The 16,309-nt window shown below is 46.2% G+C and overlaps 3 protein-coding genes across 4 annotated transcripts; all 3 read left to right on the top strand.

The window, feature by feature from the left end:
- The first annotated feature begins 3,637 nt into the window (after positions 1–3,637).
- On the top strand, positions 3,638–6,497 carry LOC124665405 (uncharacterized lipoprotein syc1174_c-like). Of its 2 annotated transcripts, XR_006990556.1 has the most exons (9): positions 3,638–3,883; positions 3,968–4,084; positions 4,193–4,321; positions 4,421–4,597; positions 4,863–5,003; positions 5,178–5,366; positions 5,567–5,638; positions 5,722–5,985; positions 6,223–6,497. XR_006990556.1 is itself a non-coding variant. In XM_047202820.1 (8 exons), the coding sequence occupies exons 1-8, from the start codon at positions 3,638–3,640 to the stop codon at positions 5,920–5,922; spliced, it is 1,272 nt and encodes a 423-aa protein (XP_047058776.1). In that variant the 3' UTR covers positions 5,923–6,119. The 2 variants fall into 2 exon arrangements, 1 of the variants encoding a protein (XP_047058776.1); XM_047202820.1 differs by lacking the exon at positions 6,223–6,497 and having other exon boundaries at positions 5,722–6,119.
- A 1,037-nt stretch (positions 6,498–7,534) lies between these two features.
- On the top strand, positions 7,535–8,864 carry LOC124664475 (aspartyl protease AED1-like). Its single transcript, XM_047201991.1, has one exon. It carries the CDS (start codon positions 7,535–7,537, stop codon positions 8,726–8,728), a length of 1,194 nt encoding a protein of 397 aa, XP_047057947.1. The 3' UTR covers positions 8,729–8,864.
- A 5,535-nt stretch (positions 8,865–14,399) lies between these two features.
- On the top strand, positions 14,400–15,578 carry LOC124664474 (aspartyl protease family protein At5g10770-like). The gene has a single exon (XM_047201990.1). The coding sequence runs from the start codon at positions 14,400–14,402 to the stop codon at positions 15,576–15,578; it is 1,179 nt and encodes a 392-aa protein (XP_047057946.1).
- Positions 15,579–16,309: the final 731 nt, after the last annotated feature.

Below are 16,309 nucleotides of genomic sequence, written 5' to 3'. Positions count from 1 at the left end.
AGGGGAGGGGGCTGGCCACCCCAAGCACCACAAGGTGGCCGCACCACTAGATGGCCGGCGCCCCCCTCCCAAACCCTAGCCGCCCCTCTCTCCTCTATAGTTCCCGCACGCTTAGCGAAGCTCCGCCGGACTTCACCACCACCACCGACACCACGCCGTCGTGCTGTCGGATTCAAGAGGAGCTACTACTTCCGCTGCCCGCCGGAACGGGGAGGTGGACGTCGTCTTCATCAACAACCGAACGTGTGACCGAGTACGGAGGTGCTGCCCGTTCGTGGCGCCGGAAGCGATCGTGATCAAGATCTTCTACGCGCTTTTGCAAGCGGCAAGTGAACGTCTACCGCAGCAACAAGAGCCTCATCTTGTAGGCTTTGGAATCTCTTCAAGGGTGAGACTCGATATCCCCTCGTTGCTACCATCTTCTAGATTGCATCTTGGCTTGGATTGCGTGTTCGCGGTAGGAAAATTTTTGTTTTCTATGCAACGTTATCCTACAGATTTGATGCACTGAACCTTACCCGTGGGGATGGATGGTGGAGGTAGAAGAGGTCTTTGTATTCCACCGCCCCCTCCTAACAATGTAGAAATCAATAAATCCACTGCTTGGCGCATATATAATCATAAATGTATTTATTTTCCAATATAAATCAAGACACTATGTGGGATGCTTCTGTTAAAGATGTTAATTCAAAGTAGTTCACCCGTAGGGATGGAAGGATTCACTCCATGCAGTGGCCTTTCTATTCCGCCTCCATCACCTACATAATACCAAGTTAATCAATGAGCACTCCATGAAATATACAGACATAAAACAAAATGATTTCATGTGTATCAGTGCTAGGTAATTTACCAGAAGGCCGGTTTAATCCAGGGAGCGGTTTTGCTATCTCACCTCCATCTCCTACAAAATATAGACATCTTAGTCAATGCGAATGAACTTCGAACCATTGGAACACAAACTCTCTTTGTGTGGAGAAGGAATAGCTAAATTTTTATTTTGCACACTAAGTAATGTGGTATCTTGTTTTTCTATTGCGTGCATATGAGATAAGCATGCATGTGATGGGCACACTACTGTGAATGCTTCCATTAGAAGAATTAATGCATGGTAGTTCACCCGTAGGAATGGAAGGATTATCTCCATGTAGTGGCCTTTCAATTCCACCCCCATCACCTAAATAATACCGACTTATTCAGTGACTACTCAGGGAAACATTAAAAAATGATCTCATCTGTATCAGCACAAGGTAATTTACCAGAAGGGTTAGAAGGGTTTGCTCCCGGCAGTGGCCTTGCTATCCCCCCACCATCTCCTACCAAATGTATACATATTAGTCAAAGAGAATGAACTTCAAACCATAGGTACACTAACTCGTTCTCTATGCATAGCAAATATAGTAGCTTGATTTTTATCTTGAACACTAAGTTATATAGTATCTTATTTATTTTGTAGGCATATATATGTGATAAGTATGCATGTGTTTAGGATAGTAGTAGGGATGCTTCTGTTAGAGGAACTAATGGAAGGTAGTTCACCTGTAGGAATGGAAGGATTCGCTCCATACAATGGCCTTTCTATTCCACCTCCATCACCTACAAAATACCAATCCAATCAGTCCCACTCTAGGAAACATACAAACAAAAACAAAATGAATTCATATATATCAGCGGAAGGTAATTTACCACGAGGTCTTGAAGGGTTTTCTCTCAACAACGGCCTTGCTATTGCACCACCATCTCCTACAAAATGTAGACATGTTAGTCCTGTTGAAAGAACTTCAAAATATAAGTGGTAGTTCATTTTGTTCTTGCACTAAGTAATTTAATAGCTTATTTTTTCTATGGGCATATGCGATAAGTTTTCATGTGATCAAGAAACGGTGGGGAATGTTTCCATTGGAGGGATTAATGCAAGATAGTTCACCCTTAGGAATGGGAGGATTCGCCCCATGGAGTGGCCTCTCTATTTTGCCTCCATACCCTATAAAATTTGGAGTTAATTAGTGAAATCTCAGGGGTAAAGTACAAATAAAATTATTTCATATATCTACACAAGATGATTTACCAGAAGGGTTCACTCCGGGTAGTGGTCTTGCTATCCCACCACCATCTCCTACAAAATCAAGACATATCTTGCACTAAGTAATATAGTATGTTATTTTCATTCGTGGTTATATGCGACGAATGGATGTGATCAAGACACCCTGAGGGATGCTCCACGTAGAAGGATTATTGCAAGTAGTTCACCTGTAGGAATTGAAGGATTTGCTCCATACAGTGGCCTTTCTATTCCGCCTCCATCCCCTAGACGATCGATATAGAGTTAATTAGTGAAAGCTCAGGGAAAACATGAAATCATAAACAAAATTATTTCATATCTAAATGCAAGATGATTTACCAGAAGGGTTCACTCCGGGCACCGGCCTGGCTATCCCACCGCCATCTCCTACAAAATCTAGAAGTATCAGTCAATGCAAATGAACTTCAAAGCATATGTACACTAACTCACTCTGTGTGCATAAACAACATAACAGTTCAAATTTATCTTGCACTAAGTAATATAGTAGCTTAGTTTTCGGAAGGTAGTTCACCCATAGGAGTGGAAGGATTCGCTCCACGCAGCGGCCTCTCTATTCCGCCACCATCCCCTGCAGAACAGACCTAGTTAGTCAGTGAACTCGAGAAGAAACACACATGAATAAGCAAAAAACATAGCATATGTGTTAACACGCGCTCGGTTTATCACCGGAAGGGTTCGCTCCCGCCGGCACCGGCAGCTGCCTCGCTATTCCACCGCCATCTCCTAGAAAAAATGTAGACATGTTAGTCAAACGTGAATGGACATTAAACCGTAGCTACACTAACCCACTATGTGCACGCGCGAGGGTATATCGGTGTATGTGCTTGTACACTATATGTATGAAAATTTCTTTTGATGTAGGCATTGCGGGTAAGTCCTGCCACCCTGAATATCAACGTTACGGACGGAGTATAGAAAATGTCGCTTTTCAGCTACTACGTAGTTAACGTACTTTACCGGAATGTATGATCGAGCGGGATGTGCGTGCCACGGATGGGCGGATGAAGGAGCTGCCGAGAAGAAGAACAAGCGGAAGCAGCAGGCACAAGCGCACAGAGGGAACGGCTGACGCCATTGATATTTGCATGTATATAAGTTGTATACTGCAAGTTTATATGTCGTAGGGAGGATTGTTTCCGTATATATAGAGTTTCAAGAACTGATAAACTTTTTTTTCATGTGAACTGATGATTGGTCGATGATGGGTGGTGGATATTCTTCGCCTTGCATGGCATATCTGCCTTGTTGATATATATATGTTTCCTCGTTCCGCGCAAAGCCGCGTACGTAGAACTTTCAGAGGAATTGCCAGTAGAAACAGAGGCAGCTGTGCTCTGCTCTGTGATCTGTTCATGGTGGGCGCGTCGTCGTTTTTGTTTTTCTGAAGGCGATCCATCGAGCCTTCATGGTGGGAAATCTACAGGGAAGACGGGCCGAAGGGAGGCCCAGGAAAGCAGCCCAATGGTCCGACTCATGGATGGGCCGGGCTACCGCAGCCCGGTTGGTCCAACCTTATCCTTCTCTCTGCGCTTCACCCGCGCAAGCTCCGGTAAAACAATGGCGCTTCATCTCGCGCGGCCGTTGGGCCTCCCCGCTCGCCTACCGCCGCCGCGCCGCCGTGCCCGGGCACATTCCGTATCCCCTTCCGCCGACGCGCGGAGCCCGAGCTTCAGGAGGCCGTACACGTCCGTCCTGGTGATCCCCACGGGCGTCGGCGCCGCCGTCGGGGGCTTCGCCGGCGACGCCCTGCCCGTGGCGCGCGCCCTCGCCGCCGTCGCCGACTGCGTCATATCACACCCCAATGTAAGTTTATCTCTGGTTTGTGTGGCCATTGCTCCGTTGGAATTCGCTTTCTCGCATGCTGAGGCTTCCACTCCCACACACTAGGTGCTCAACGCCGCGATGCTGTACTGGCCGATGCCCAACGCGCTGTACGTGGAGGGATACGCGCTCGACAGGTTCGCCGAGGGCGCCTGGGCTCTTCAACCAGTCCACCAAAACAAGGTCAGTGCTACACTGCCACATTGTTGATGACTGCTCACCAGGCTCATCGATCTCACACACCAGCAAAGAGCAGTTTGATGCAACTCGTGACCGACTGATTTCACCTAGGTAGGCTTGGTGCTGGACGCCGGCATCGAGGAGGAGCTCCGGCTCCGCCACCTGCAGGCCGCGGATGCCGCGAGGGCCTCGCTCGGCCTCCCCGTGGTCGAGTACGCTGTCACAGATGCCCCTCTGGAGGTGCATGCGCATTCTATTCATCTATTGTTGACGGAGTTGTTAGGAAAAAAACAAACTTGATTACTCGGGAGCCTACTAAACTTTGATTGCATGGAGCAGATCAAGACATGGTTCGATCCGAAATGCGGGAAGTCGACGGGGAGTGTTGGGAACTCCGGTTCTCTGTTGAGGGCGGTGGACGCGCTAGTGAAACATTCCGGCGTGAACGCTGTGGCGGTCGTTGCGCGCTTTCCGGATGACGATCCGGATGATTCAGACTGTTATCGCGAAGGAAAGGTATTTTACTGGCTGCATCTTGTTTCGCTTTTGCCCTTTCATTTCTCTGCATTATATGTTAGAATGGTACCTACCTTCTCCATACATGTGAAAGCTATCGCCGTTTTTTATTTCGCTGAAATATGCTGAGCTTGTAATTGTCACGGAAACACATGCTCTTTTTTTCATGGATGTATTTTGTAGCAAAAATCGAAATATGCATGTCACCTTCTCAGCTTCGTATGCTGTTGACCGCGCGTCGGTGTGGTGATATTGATGTATGCAGGGAGTTGATCTGTTAGCAGGAGTTGAAGCAATCATCAGTCACCTAATTGTGAAAGAATTCAAAATCCCTGCTGCTCACGCTCCTGCGGTGTTACCCCCACCAATCAGCCCATCACTGTCCCCGAGATCTGCTGCAGAAGAGGTATCTATATCCTTGACTGAATTGCTTGTACAAAATTGAATTAAATATTTACAGGTGATATTCTTAGTGATGAACAACAGTGGCAGAACTCGAGTGTCAAACTAAGCAGCAAGTAGTGGTGATTAGTCTTATATCTTGTTTCTTCGTTGACCCTTGTTGACATTTTCTTAACAGATTGGTTATACCTTTCTACCGTGTGTGCTTGCGGGGTTAAGCAGTGCTCCACAGTATGTGACGAGGAGGCTTGGAACCTTGGACAATGGCTGCATAGTGGCTAGTGATATCGATAGCGTGATTATTCCAAAAGACGCCTGTGGAGGTGATGGTACTCTTGCTTTTGCTCATACTGCAAGAAAGAACAAGGTAGACTTGTTGTGTGCATATTACTGATTGTCTACTTTGCCACTTCAATTACAACTGCAATATAGTATGTATATATGTAGCTTAAATTATTTGATTGATGAATGGCACAATAATTTGTGAAGCTAATTATAGAACCATGTAGCTATTCATTTTGTATCGTTATGTTGCACAATTAGGTAACTATTTTTGTAATTGTGCAGCCCTTGATCATTAGTGTTCAGGAAAATGAGACAGTCCTTGATGATACCCCAGATAAATTCGGTATAGAAGCGGTATGTAATATATCTTGATAATCTTTCTATAAGTCCTATTTCTGATACACTATTCTTAGTGACGTCATTTTTTTTCCTTGCAGCTGAATGTTCAGAACTACTGGGAAGCAATTGGAGTAATTGCTGCTCATAAGGCAGGTGTCAATCCAAATGCTCTTAGAAGACACGGGATTGAGCATCTTAAGAGCCATCAACGAATGTACTCTGGACGTTCTTCTGGTTCCCGGCCATATTCCTCTTCTCCAATTCAGGGCAAAGTGTATGTACATCAGCTAGCTCGATAATTTAGTAGAGGAGAAATCAGTTTTGACAAATAGGAGGATCCAAATTTTGAAGACACGTCACAGGTACATATTCCACAATAATAGTACGCAGCATATTTACATGTAACACTAATTTTATTTGATCGTCACCCCGTGAGGAATTAGGCGGGTGACATCTTTCTCCATTGGCTCCATGTGTCTGACAATCTGATCATATATTATAAGTCTGTTTTCTCATCGAAATTTTAGTACTCACAACAATTTTCGCAACAATTAGTGGTTTCAATTTCTGAGACAGGGCAGTGCTCTTTTTTTCACTAGATATGTGCTATGCTGATCCATCCATATGCATTGTTTCGATGGAGAGGCTGGGATATACGCCCATTTGGAAAACAAATGCTATGCTGATTTCTCTGACGATATATATAGCGATGTGTCATTGTCTGCTCTTAACCAAATGGGCGTTAGCACATTTGATCATCGGAGTACACTTGTTTGTGAGAGAGAGTTATTGCTGCTTTTCCTTCCCTGTTGTAACTACTGATCAAACTGTACTACCTTTGAGGTCCATATTATGACTTGCTGTGTGTGTACTATTGCCTGTTCGTTTATGCTTCTGCCTTCTTGTTGAAGTATTGTGTTGACTTTTCGTTCATATGTTACCTGTTTTAGCAAGGTATTTTTGTTGTTGTTGTGAACAATATTATATTTTTTTGGAATGGTTATGTGGTTGTCAAAAGTTGACATGTTTATTCTAGATTTTAGAGGTTTGAAGTTAGATTATGGTTGTTGGCGGTCCTTCCTGCAATTCTTCAAAGCTGTCTCCGACGGGTGTGCGTCAAACTTGTTTTGGAGTGACAAATCACGAACTGGATACTGGTTACTGAAGAATGGAAAATCCTACAATTGCAACCTTAATGCATAATAAAGTCACTTTTGTTATGAAAAAGCACCTCAATTCATGAAGTAGTTAAGGGATCATCTGGTTTTATTAACACTAAGTAAAATATTAAATTTGAACACGAAAACATAAAGAGATGATTGATGAACTAACAGTCACCTAATCAATTCTTCTTTGCAAACATTCAAACTGCCTCAGCTGATCCTACCTCTGGTCTTGGCTGCTCTATCGCCTACATCAGGTAATCCTTATGAATCGATATACTCCGTACTAAAGCTCTATGTCATGTGTAAAAAAACCAGCCTTCTCGATCAGGCATTCATGGTTGGTTCTCCACAGTTGATGCCCTGGGGATCACGACGAGAAAGATCAACAACAACACCTTGGTGAGAATGCCAAGAACGGCAATGAAATCATGGAGTTGATTATACATTTTCGCTAAAACCACAGGAAAGAGGCCATGTGCCTATGTCTCTTCTGTCAATTCCACTGCAGTTTCCGGCGTTGATCTTTGTCATCATATTTTCCATATGTAGCAGACAATTGTTGTTTAGGAACTGTATTAGCTGTACACGGCAATTAGCTTTGGGCTGAACGATGGAACATATAGATATCACAAGTATAACAACCATTTGCCCCACTATCAATCATCAGTTCATCACTATATATAGCAGTAGTACGATCTTCTACACCGTATCACTTGCGCAGTAGGATACAAAACTCTAAATATCAATGGCTTCATTAGCCATTTCCTCCACGCACTTGCGTCTGCTAACTATGTTTGTTCTTCTTCTCGCTCCTCGCCCTGGCAGCTCCACTTGGGACTCCCAGGCAGTGCCACCCAACTCTCTTCCGGTGACCCGCACACCCCTCAATGATCTCCCGAGCTTATCTGAGGCCGAGTACCACGTCGTCATCGGCTACGGCACTCCGGCGCAGAACCTTAGCGTGGGGTTTAACACCAGAGATTACGGACCCACATTTCTCCAGTGCAAGCCGTGCGGCACAGCATGCGATGTCCCAGCCTTCGACCCGTCCCAGTCCTCCTCCATCGCCCAAGTCTCGTGCGGGTCGCCAGAGTGCCCATTGAAAACATGCTCCGGGCCCAACTGCACCGCCACCACGGTGAATGGAAACGGCGTCGTGCTACCAAGTATGACCGTCGTGACAGACGTGATCACGCTCCCATGGTCGCCGCCGACCACCATGCGCAACGTGAGGGCCAACTGCTTGTTGATGGGCACAAGGACGTCAGACAGCTCATCTGGCATTCTCGATCTCAGCCGGGACATCCACTCGCTGGCATCGCGAGCTCCTTTGTCTCCGGACACGGTGGCTTTCTCCTACTGCCTGCCGTCTCTAACAGAGACCCAGGGCTTCCTCTCCATCGGCGCACCCCGTCCAGAAGGCAACATGACATACACCGCACTACGGAGAAACGCTGTCTTTCCCAAATCGTATTTGGTCAGGCTCGTTGGGCTAGGCTTAAGCATTGATGGGCCTGACATTCCAATCCCTGCCGGTGACGCGCTAATCGCGGTGGGCACCACCTTCACTTATATGGTGTACGAGCCTTACGCTGCTCTCCGCAAGTATTTCAGGTCGCAAATGGCGCAGTATCAGTTGGCGCCGCGGCTGGGTGTCCTCGACACGTGCTATGATTTTACCGGCCTGAGCGACATCTCCGTGCCAACCATCACACTAAGATTTGCCGGCGAAGTGAGTCTGGAACTCGGTGTCAGGCAGAAGATGTACTTCCATCGCCGTGACAACAGGTCTTTGGGCTGCCTCGCGTTCGCCAATCCGGCGTATGAATTCCCGCCCGGGGTCGCGGTGATCATCGGCACCCTGGCGCAGGAGATGACAGAGGTGGTGTATGACGTTCGTGCTGAGAAGGTTGGGTTTGTCTCCAACCGCTGCGACTGATCAAATCGTTAAGAACATCTCATTTTACTATCGGCCGTGTCGATGTAATAAGAAGCAACACATGCTTAACTTATTATTGGTGTAACCTTATTTCTGAAATTGCAATTTCCATTTCTCTTGACATCTTCACTATACCATGCGGCCTAATTAAGTTTATTACTAAGGTTTATTGCATCACCTGAAAAAGACTAAGTTTATTACAATGGAAGACAACATGATCGGTAGGGATTGATAGGGTTAGGAACAGGTAACGTGTGAGATTGCTGGGAGTTTGTTTCTTTCCATTTTTTTTTTCACATGCCGCAGGATCCAGAGTCTTGTAGTTTAAATTGTTGCCTCTTATAAAAATATGGTACAAAATTTTCACTCTTAAAAAGAATATATCCCATTGATGGAAAGAAAACAACAGCCTCAAACAAAATTTGAGGACTAAAGATAGTTGTTAACGTACGCCCAGTTAGCTAAGTTCCAAAAACATGTGCCTTCTCCATCATGCGTCCATCATTGACAACGAGAAAAATCAAAAACACCATGACAATATCACCATGAATGACAACGACACCATGGACTTTCATAACTGCTTTTCTACAGAACAAATTAGAGCAGCCATTTGTTAAGAGGAAGCACTATAGAACATTGCCTGTGCAACAAGTTATGACAATTATACAACAAAACCTCAAATGGAGACCGAGCTACATGGGTCGTGTTTTTTTTAACCTATGAAATATTTAAAATTTTCAAAATTTTGAAAGTAATTCTAGATGTAGTGAATGATGTATGCTAGTAATGTGTAAAATCTCAAGGTAAAGTACATTGTATTCTAGTCTACATAAAAGTGGCAAATATTGGAGGTTTCAAAAGCTGCACTGTTTCACCATTTCAGATGCACAATTCCATCAATTTTGCACATCCCAAAACACAAATCATTCGTACTGATTTATACAAATTGACTTCAACTGAAAATTATACGCAAAATATTTTAGGATGCAGGGAGTAATACATGTCAACAAGACATTAGAAGATTATTTGTAATAATTGCAAGGGATACAAGATATTGTATGCGTATTTGTGCGGCTAGTTATTATATCCTGAAACAAAAACACATGTTTTTTTTCTAAGCTCCACATCACCAAAATGATCTTAATTGTTGGATGGGGGACATCAACAGCCTCACACTGGTGGAAAAACAGGCTTCGGGTGAGCCCCATAAGTCGCGATGCTGCAGGAACCGCGACTAATGGTACCTTTAGTCGCGGTTCGGGAGGCGAACCGCGACCAAAGGCTCTGGGCCCAGGGCGCTCGGTGGCCAGCCGGTGCACGTGGGGCTGAGTCGCGGTTGGCCGGGCCAACCGCGACTAACAGGTGCCCGAAGGCCTTTAGTCGCGGTTGGTCAGTGCCAACCGGGACTAAAGCCCCTCCCCTATATATACCCACCCAAGCAGCCAACACTTAGCCATTTGGTGCCATTCTCTTCACAAGCTTCACAAGTGGGTGTTAGGTTTGCTTTTGGTTCCTCTTATGCACATAAGGTGTTTGATGAAATGCCCCAAGAGCATGAAACAAACATGATATGAAGTGTTGGAGCCACACTTGAGCTTTCTCATTTATTTTTTCCTCCTCGATCGCGGTTAGCAACTTGAACCTTTGATGTGTCGTTGATAAAATGTGCATGTGTGTGTAGTTCATTGTTTAATTTATATTGTTTGTAGCTAGTTAGTTTAACAAATGCATGATGGTTAATTATATATTTTATATTATAATAATGCAGATGAATCGACAATGGATGTACGGTAACCGACTCTCCGGCGAGTTCAAGTGCGGGTTTGAAAGATTTCCTCGTAGTGGCCAATGCGAACAAGCAGGGGGGTTTTGTTATCTGTCCATGTGTTAAATGTAAGAATCAGAATGGTTACTCTTCCTCACGAGATGTTCACATGCACCTGCTTCGGCACGGTTTCATGCCAAGCTATAATTGTTGGACCAAGCATGGAGAAAGAGGGGTTATAATGGAAGAAGATGAAGAAGGGGATGATTTCATCGATGAAAGCTATCTTGCTCATTTCGGTGATACTTTCATGGAGGATGCTGAAGGTGAAGGGGAAGGTGAAGGGGAAGGTGAAGAAGAGGCACGTGATGATCCCGTTGATGATCTTGGTCGGACCATTGCCGATGCACGGAGACGCTGCGAAACTGAAAAAGAGAGGGAGAATTTGGATCGCATGTTAGAGGATCACAGGAAGGCGCTGTACCCCGGATGCGATGATGGTCTGAAAAAGCTGGGCTGCACACTGGATTTGCTGAGATGGAAGGCACAGGCAGGTGTAGCTAACTCGGCATTTGAAAACTTGCTGAAAATGTTGAAGAATATGTTTCCAAAGAATAACGAGTTGCCCGCCACTACATACGAAGCAAAGAAGGTTGTCTGCCCTCTAGGTTTAGAGGTTCTGAAGATACATGCATGCATCAACGATCGCATCCTCTACCGCGGTGAATACGAGAATTTGAATGAATGCCCGGTATGCACCGCATTGCGTTATAAGATCGAGGCGATGACCCCGGTGACGATGTTGAGGGCCGAAACCCAGGAAGAGGGTTCCCGCCAAGGTGATGTGGTATGCTCCTATAATACCACGGTTGAAACGTCCGTTCGGGAACAAAGAGCATGCCAAGTTGTTGCGATGGCACAAAGAGGACCGTAAGTCGGACGGGGAGTTGAGACACCCCGCAGATGGAACGCAATGGAGAAAGATCGACAGAGAGTTCAAAGATTTTGCAGCTGACGCAAGGAACATAAGATTTGGTCTAAGTACGGATGGCATGAATCCTTTTGGCGAGCAGAGCTCCAGCCATAGTACCTGGCCCGTGACTCTATGCATCTACAGCCTTCCTCCTTGGTTGTGCATGAAGCGGAAGTTCATTATGATGCCCGTGCTCATCCAAGGTCCGAAGCAACCCGGCAACGACATCGATGTGTACCTAAGGCCATTAGTTGATGAACTTTTACAGCTGTGGGGCAGACCTGGTGTCCGTGTGTGGGATGAGCACAAAGAAGAGGAATTTGACCTACGAGCGTTGCTTTTCGTAACCATCAACGATTGGCCTGCTCTTAGTAACCTTTCGGGACTCGTCAAATAAGGGATACAATGCATGCACGCACCGCTTACATGAGACCGAAAGTGTACATTTGCCAAATTGTAAGAAGAACGTGTACCTTGGGCATCGTCGATTTCTTCCGAAAGGTCATCCAAGAAGAAAGAAAGGCAAGCATTACAACGGCAAGGCAGATCACCGGCCGAAGCCTGCGGAACACACTCGGTGCTGAGGTATTTGATATGGTCAAGGATTTGAAAGTCATCTTTGGAAAGGGTCCCGGCGGACAATCAATTCCGAAGGGAGCTGACGGGCACGTAGCCATGTGGAAGAAGAAATCTATATTCCGGGAGCTAGAATATTGGAAAGTCCTAGAAGTCCGCTTCTGCAATCGACGTGATGCACGTTACGAAGAATATTTGCGTGAACATCCTAAGCTTCTTGGGCGTGTATGGGAAGTCAAATGATACAAAGGAAGCACGGCAGGACCAGCAAAGTTTGAAAGACCCTGATGACCGGCATCCGGAACGGTTTCAAGGTCGTGCCAGCTACGCTCTGACCAAAGAAGAGAAGGTCATCTTTTTTGAATGCCTGAGCAGTATGAAGGTCCCGTCAGATTCTCGTCCAATATAAAGGGAATAATCAACATGGCGGAGAAAAAGTTCCAAAACCTGAAGTCTCACGACTGCCACGTGATTATGACGCAATTGCTTCCGATTGCTTTGAGGGGGCTCCTGCCGGAAAATGTTCGAGTAGCCATTGTGAAGCTATGTGCATTCCTCAATGCAATCTCTCGAAGGTAATCAATCCGAAGTTCTACCACGGTTACGTAACGATGTGATCCAATGTCTTGTCGGTTTCGAGTTGGTGTTCCCGCCATCCTTCTTCAATATTATGACGCACCTCCTGGTTCACCTAGTCGATGAGATTTCCATTCTCGGTCCTGTATTTCTACACAATATGTTCCCCTTCGAGAGGTTCATGGGAGTATTAAAGAAATATGTTCGTAACCGTGCTAGGCCGGAAGGAAGCATCGCCAAGGGCTATGGAAATGAGGAGGTAATTGAGTTTTGTGTTGACTTTGTTCCTGACCTTAAGCCGATTGGTCTTCCTCAATCGCGGCACGAGGGGAGACTAAGTGGAAAATGCACGATCGGAAGGAAATCAATGATATGTATGGACGGCCATTCTCTGACTGAAGCACACCACACAGTTCTGACCAATTCCAGCTTGGTGGCTCCGTACTTTGAGAAACACAAGAATATTTTAAATATATATTGTATATTCCTCTTGAATTCTTTTTGGTTCTAATTTCAAATTTGTTTGAAATTGTACATTCATATGCATGTATGTATACAGTACCGTAGAATATGTGAAACTCCTTCAAAATTAAAACCCAAAAGAAATAAAATAATACAAATTAAAAAGAAACCAGATTTAGGGGGAGGGGGGCTAAACCCTAAACCCTGCGGAGGCCTTTAGTCGCGGTTGGCCGGAAGAACCGCGACTAAAGGTCCTCCGCCCTGGCGCCGCCTGCGGCCCACGTGGACGGGCCTTTAGTCGCGGTTCGTAAGGAACCGCGACTAAAGGGGGGGGCCTTTAGTCGCGCTACTTTGGTCGCGGTTGCGCCACCGCGACTAATGGCAGTTGCCAACCGCGACCAAAGCCCCTTTTTCCACCAGTGTCAAACAAAGATTTGAAGAGCGAAGGTTCCAAAAATTATGTGCCTTCTCCTTCTATCATCCATCATCTGTATTCCACCCTTGATGCCGCGGGGGTGATGACGAGAACGATCCACAACTCAATGATGCGATCCACCATGAAAGACGATGGCACCGTCGAGTTGACATTTTTTTTTTGACGAAAAAACACGAGAGCTGCCATTTGCCAAGTGCATGTGTCTCCGTTTCTTCTGTAGTGGAGTAGCAGTTTCTTTGCAGGTTCTGGCAGGCGTTAATTCCAATCACCCGGTTTTCCATATGCACGAGACAACTTAATTAGCTTTGGGCTGAACGAAGGAACATTACTAAACAAGGGAGTCGCCATGAACGTCGATACCCATCATCGATCAGTCGCCATCGATCAGTTCGGGGCAACAGCTTGCTCTCCAATGAAAATTAGGAACTTGGGGTCCAACCCTACATGGATGGATGTATATAAATAGGATATGTATGTACGTATCAGTACTCAGTAGTGCAGCTAGTACACGGAACAGAAGTTACACAAGAAACAGTACCAATGGCTTCATTAGCCAATTCCTCCTTGTTCCTGCTTCTCCTTGTTCTTCTCATTGCTCCTTGTCCCGGCAGCTCCACCACCAGCTACACCACCCGCACCCATGGCGGCAGGCATTTCGTTCACCGCTCCTCATCTGGTGCACGCCGTCCATCACAGGCGATGACGTACTGCTCTACCGTTCCTTATGGTAATTCCATGATCCCTAATTGCACAAGAAATATTTTATTGATTAGTCTGTTTAAGATTAATCTATTGTTCCCCATGCACCGAACTTAATTACATGTTTATATTTTCAGGAGATGGCGGTAGGATCGCAGGATCATGGTTGCCCGTAGTGCATCGGATGAGCCAATGCTCGCCCCTCGGTCCCGCCGGGAAGCGAAACAGGTTATCGGCCCTCCAAAACGACGAAAGACGGCTACACTCGCTCTTCACGGTCCCCGTCACGGGCAATCGCCCCGGTAGTACCCCGAGCACATGGGAATCTGAGTACCACATTGTCATCGGCTACGGCACCCCGGTGCAGAACCTCACCGTGGGATTCAATATCGGGTCGGGTGGGCAAACATTTATCCAATGCAAGCCATGTGGAGACTCAACATGTAACATCCCAGCTTTCGACCAGTCCCAGTCTTCCTCCATCGCCCCAGTCCCATGTGGGTCGCCAGACTGTCCGCTCCGAAATTGTACTACTGGATCCACCTGCTCCGTCATTGTGAAAGATAAGGGCGTCGTGCAATATGGCGCTGCAGTGGTGACAGACACACTCACACTATCGCAGTCGACACCAATCACCACCCTGGAAAACTTCAGGGTCACATGCCTCGAGATGGGTGCTACTACGACTGACAGTTCATCTGGCCTTCTCGATCTTAGCAGGGACAAGCACTCTCTTGCGTATCGAGCTCCTTCGGCTCCGGACACGGTGGCCTTCTCCTACTGCCTACCATCTGAACTGTCGGTCGACCAGGGCTTCCTCTCCATCGGGGCACCACGCCCTGAAGGCAACGTGAGCTACATCGCCCTACGGAGCAACACTGCCCTTCCCAACATGTACTTAGTTCGGCTCGCCGGTCTAGACCTAAGCAATGGTGGTCCGCACATCCCGATCCCTGCAGGTGATGCAGTGATCGCACTGCACTCCACATTCACCTACCTGAAGCCTGAGACTTACGCGGCTCTCCGTGACCAGTTCAAGGCGCAAATGGAACGCTACCCTGCAGCACCGCCCATGGGTATTCTCGACACTTGCTACAACTTCACTGGTCTAAGGTCGTTTGGTGCACCAACGGTGTATCTCAGGTTCGACAATGGGGTGAGCATGGTCCTTGGTATACCTGTGGCGATGTACTTCCAGGAACGTGACAACCCCTTCTCTGTGGGATGCCTCGCGTTCGCCTCGCCTGTGTGGTCCTTCCCTCCTGGGGTCTCGGCGGTCATCGGCACCTTGGCACAGGAGGGGGCGGAGATGGTGTATGATGTTCGTGCAGAGAAGGTTGGATTCATCCCCGGCCGCTGTTGATCAAACCAGACGAGAGCTTATCAAGTTTACGCATTGTGTTCGATGTAATAAATAGAGTGTTTTCTTATGGCAGGTGTGCAACCTTTATCAAGTTCGTATAGTGTGCAAGATCCGTAATTTACTTCTATAGAAACATGTTGTTACCGTTTTCTTGAAGAGACTAGCACAAAGACCTTCTGTTGCTATACGGTGCTACTTCCTCCTTTTCATAAAATTTATCTTAGATTTGTCAAAATTTTGATGTAATAGACATCTTTGACAATCTAAGATACATTTCATGTGACGGAGGGAGTACGTTAAATCAAATGAACAACATTTCATATGTTTAAATCTGATTGTCAATTGAATCCAAATGAAGCAGTCCTTGCTTGACCTATCTTTTGTACCATACAGTAGCGAAAATTACATAGCATAAAATGAATTTATAATCATATGTTCGTACTAACTTTAAATGGGTAAATTATAGATGATGTTTTGAATTGCTAGACCGATTATGAATAATACATGGGCGTATAGCTCTCATACGACGGTTTTCATGGGAATTGGTTGGGAAGCGACGTTGTTGAGCAAAATAGCTCTCATACGACGTCTATGAGCATCAAAATAGCCACGACCCACTATGGGTGATGAAAGGGCAGTTTCACTTATTTGTGATAGTTAAGTATTGTGAAATTAGGTTTAGCGGCTATGGGTCCCACTGAGCTGCCACGATCGAGTAAAACCAGACCGCC

This window comes from Lolium rigidum, chromosome 6 (assembly GCF_022539505.1).
Source record: "Lolium rigidum isolate FL_2022 chromosome 6, APGP_CSIRO_Lrig_0.1, whole genome shotgun sequence".
Taxonomy (NCBI): domain Eukaryota; kingdom Viridiplantae; phylum Streptophyta; class Magnoliopsida; order Poales; family Poaceae; genus Lolium; species Lolium rigidum.
Note: the sequence above shows the minus strand (reverse complement) of the source record. Positions and strands in the feature narration are given on the sequence as shown.